The sequence below is a fragment of the Alosa sapidissima genome, chromosome 1 (assembly GCF_018492685.1).
Source record: "Alosa sapidissima isolate fAloSap1 chromosome 1, fAloSap1.pri, whole genome shotgun sequence".
NCBI classification, from domain to species: domain Eukaryota; kingdom Metazoa; phylum Chordata; class Actinopteri; order Clupeiformes; family Clupeidae; genus Alosa; species Alosa sapidissima.
This window is the reverse complement of record NC_055957.1, coordinates 48,616,854-48,621,017: the sequence shown is the minus strand read 5'-3', so window position 1 is coordinate 48,621,017 and position 4,164 is coordinate 48,616,854. Positions and strand designations below refer to the sequence as shown.

General features: G+C 41.4%; 1 protein-coding gene across 1 annotated transcript; it reads left to right on the top strand.

The window, feature by feature from the left end:
* On the top strand, positions 1-3,563 carry foxf2a (forkhead box F2a). The gene is made up of 2 exons (XM_042110261.1): positions 1-1,392; positions 2,854-3,563. Exons 1-2 carry the CDS (start codon positions 414-416, stop codon positions 3,024-3,026), a joined length of 1,152 nt encoding a protein of 383 aa, XP_041966195.1. The 5' UTR covers positions 1-413; the 3' UTR covers positions 3,027-3,563.
* The last annotated feature ends 601 nt before the right edge of the window (positions 3,564-4,164 follow it).

Sequence of the window (4,164 nt, the reverse complement as noted above, 5' to 3'; positions counted from 1 at the left end):
TGGGGGGCAGAGAAAGATTTACGAATTGATAGGTGGTCGCGTTTTGTTTGGCCGAGTGGATCTGCGCAAGAGAGCCCAGGAGCTTTGCGTTTCCTTCTCTTAAAGGATTAGTACTAGCTATGGCCACCAAAAGACTGCGGAAGAACCGCTGCTCTGGCGACACACAGCTGGTGTCTTGGATAAGTGCGCATAAAAGTTCCACAGGGCACTGACCTCTCCATTTAGCACGGCTGGAAACTCCCTCAACTATCTTTCGGACTCTCAGAATCTCCTTCAATTGAGTTGGGTAAATGATACTTTATTCTTTTCATATACGTGGTGGGACTGCAAGGCGTTGATTACAGATCTCCATTACAACTATTGTACCGTTACTTTCCTCGTTCGTTGTGACTAAGATCAAGGAAACAGCGGAGATGACAACCGAAACCGCTCAGCAGCAGCTGGACCCACCGCCTCTGCGAACTAGCCCAGCGTCCGGTGCCATGCATTCCGCGCTGCAGAGCGCACAGACGGTTTTAGATGCCGCAGGATCATCGGCCACCACCAAGGGCAAGAAAGCAAACTCAGGCATGAGACGCCCCGAGAAACCGCCTTATTCTTACATCGCCCTAATTGTAATGGCGATCCAGAGTTCCCCTACTAAGAGGTTGACACTCAGCGAGATATACCAATTCCTCCAGGCCCGATTTCCATTCTTTAGGGGATCGTATCAGGGCTGGAAAAATTCAGTTAGACACAATCTCTCTCTCAACGAATGCTTCATTAAATTGCCCAAGGGCCTTGGGAGACCTGGTAAAGGACATTACTGGACAATAGATCCTGGCAGCGAGTTTATGTTCGAGGAGGGGTCTTTTCGCCGCAGACCCCGAGGATTCCGTAGGAAATGCCAAGCCCTTAAACCAATGTACCGGATGATGAACGGCATCGGCTTCGGTACATCGATGCTGCCTCAAAACTTTGATTTCCAGTCACCGTCTGCATCATTGGCTTGTCACGCCAATGGTTACAACTTGGACATGATGACTAACGGTGTGCCTGGTGTGCCCGCGGGATACGACGGGCTAAGCGCGGGCCACCATGTGCCTCATATGTCGCCAAGCCCTGGATCCACTTACATGGCAGCTTGTCAAGTGACGTCTAACGGTGACTATGGTCCCGATAGCAGCAGCAGTCCCCTACATTCGCCCCCTGCGATGACCAGCTCCCTGGAGTGTCACTCGCCCTATGCAGCTTCGGCGCATTGGGCCTCCTCCAGTGTGTCTCCCTACATCAAGCAGCAACCACTTGCCTCTAGCAGTCCGACCTCCTCCGGTTTACACTCGAGTATGTCACCGTACTCCATCGAGCAGAGCTACCTTCACCACAACGGCAGGGACTCCACGGATATTTCAGGTAATAGACTCTTCGTGTAAGTTAATGCAATGCCATGAAAATATCACTATGATACACATGAAGAAATAGGAACTAGTGGTTCATAGCCTCGACCTCCATGTAAAATAAAATCACGTGTATAGGCCTTATAGGATGTGGTTTACCAAAGAAAAATAGTCAATTGCAGCTCAAAAAACATGTTTTATATCAGTGCTAAGCTAATAAACGTTTATAGTCACGATAATATTAATAGTAGGTCTTGAATGCGTAATACAGATTTTGATCTGAAATCACAAAATTGAAATACACAATAATTTATTCTGTTGGTACATGTCCTAGGGATTATTTTATGTTGCTATTTATTTTAAAATAAATAAAGCTTAAAGTGAAATGAAGACTATACAGATCAAATTATTTTAGGTCAACAAAAGCACATTACATGTTTCAAGTTTACACTACAGCTACAACAATGACAACTTCTTAACACCATTAGGTCAACAAGAAAATACAAATGTATTTTATGTATTTGTAAATCCTACTTACATTTATCAGGCATTTTTTGTCCGCAAAAACATCTGATTGTCTACTGGAAATTAATCTGCCATCAAGGGGTCTTTGATGTAGGCCTATAATACATTGTCGCCATGGTTTAATACAAAAAGTATTTTACTGCGAAAGAGTTTTTTTTTCTCTCTCAGAACAGAGTAGCCTAGTTAAACTACCATAATTGTTAAGTCCAGGATCAAGCAGGTTAAGAAAACAGGGTTGTCTCTGACAGAGGACTGGTTATGAAAACCCAACACCTCCGGTTGAAGAGGATTTTCAGGTTAGAGGGACCCAAGGGAGTCTTATGCCTTGATCAACTTATATTTTAACTATTCAGAACACCAGCACTCGGCTGAATTGGGGCCTTCTACATGGCTCGCTAATACCTAATAAGTGCTGTCAATCACCAACGATGTTGTTTTAAAAAGCGGGCTCCGATTATGTTCTATGTTGTAGCGTGAAACAAAACACACCGTGCAATGAACCATCACATGTGAAGTAATTTCCATGTGCATAGCGTAGTTATACTATTAGTGAATAGTAGGCCTAGGCTATGCTGTAGTGTCTGATAATCCCACAAATGCAAATACAATTAAGAATAATATTAAAACCAGCAATAACGTAAATTGGTAGACTATATATTTCAGTTTCCTCATTTGAGTTGTCTTGTAACCTACATTTAGTTAGCATTATAGGATGGTTTGTCGCGGCTCATGCAATTTATTTGAATTATAGGTAGAAATTAAACCAGACTAATAAACAGCGTATAATAAAACATGCAACATACACACGCTCACAGGCAGACACACGCCCACAAACAAACACATTTTTTTTCACAGCGCACATGCAAGCAAATAAGAATGCAATAATATATACAGTATATTGTATTTGTTGTTAAATCAACCCTGATGTCTTAATTGCTCTCTTTAATTGCAGTGGGAATACCGCGATATCAAAGTCATTCTTCGCCAGTGTGTGACAGGAAAGATTTTGTGTTGAACTTTAATGGGATCACATCCTTTCATCCCACCGCCAGTGGATCGTACTACCATCAACTACACCATCATCATCAAGGTGTGTGCCAAGATGTCAAGCCATGTGTAATGTAAACGCCAATAAGTCGCCAGATACGCCAAGAATCATGTAGGCCATAGGACACTGGATTCCATATTGCGCTGACAATGCCGAGCAGTATTGTAAGATACAGAGCCAACACACTCTGTGACACCTTGGAATATTCAATCATTCAGTTTAGAAAATGGTTTTGTAACACCAGTTTTCTAGAAAAACAAAATCACAAAGATAATACACTAGGCTATTGCTTCTGCTATGAAAATATCGGAGTTTGCCTCATACACGCACAAGCAACAAAAGAAAAAAAGAGTGACTTGTGCACAATGAATTCACGCCGCCAAAGCCTGTAAAACATGGCTGTTATTATGCAACAGCATGTTTTAAATCAAATGAAAGTCAAATGAAGAGGATGGCAAGTACCATCATTTCAGTTGTATGTTAAGTTTTATTTCCATTTCTATAACAAAATACACAACGTTTTAATGAATTAATAACTGCACTTATGTTACATTTCAGTTTTTCCAGAATGGAGTCATGTACAGTATATCAATAAAATATGTATTCGAAAGTAATTGTGTCCTCGGTCATCTTTCTGCAGATAACTTAAGTTCCATAGGCTATCGTTGACCTACTGTATCATTTGGCCTTAAGCAATGGCCTGCCCTTAAAAATATACATTTCAAATATGATTAAATGGACTAGGCCTACGTTGCTACGTTGCAAACACAGATACATTTTCTGTTATTAAAGAAACAGCATTACAAAAATGTTCGAGAACGGCCTGAAACATGACATGTCGAATGAATAGGAAATAGAAAATCGGACTGACTTTGCAAACACACTGAAACGTAAATAGTTGAATTAATAAGCCTACCGGTTTGCCCCTGCAATTATAATACATTTGCTTGGGGGAAAACAAAAGATGACTGCCAAAACAGTCCCTTGTTTTTCAGTGACTCGCGGGAAGTAGCAATGTTTCCATACATCTTAATAATTTTCCCTCTTCAATCCATAAGTACGGAAATGGAATATCAATCTTCCAATTGGCGCATCATTCCCTACTATGGTAGGCCTATGCTGGAATAGCTTGCCAGCAGTTGCAGAACACCAAAACGGATGATAAGCAGGAATTAAAATACAAACTTTGCCTCCAATAGTTTCAAACTGTATATT

Excerpts from the sequence above, each read along its gene's own strand:
- foxf2a (XM_042110261.1), top strand. The coding sequence starts at position 414 with ATGACAACCGAAACCGCTCAGCAGCAGCTGGACCCACCGCCTCTGCGA. Across the intron at positions 1,393-2,853 it reads GGACTCCACGGATATTTCAG|TGGGAATACCGCGATATCAA; the intron begins GTAATAGACTCT and ends CTTTAATTGCAG.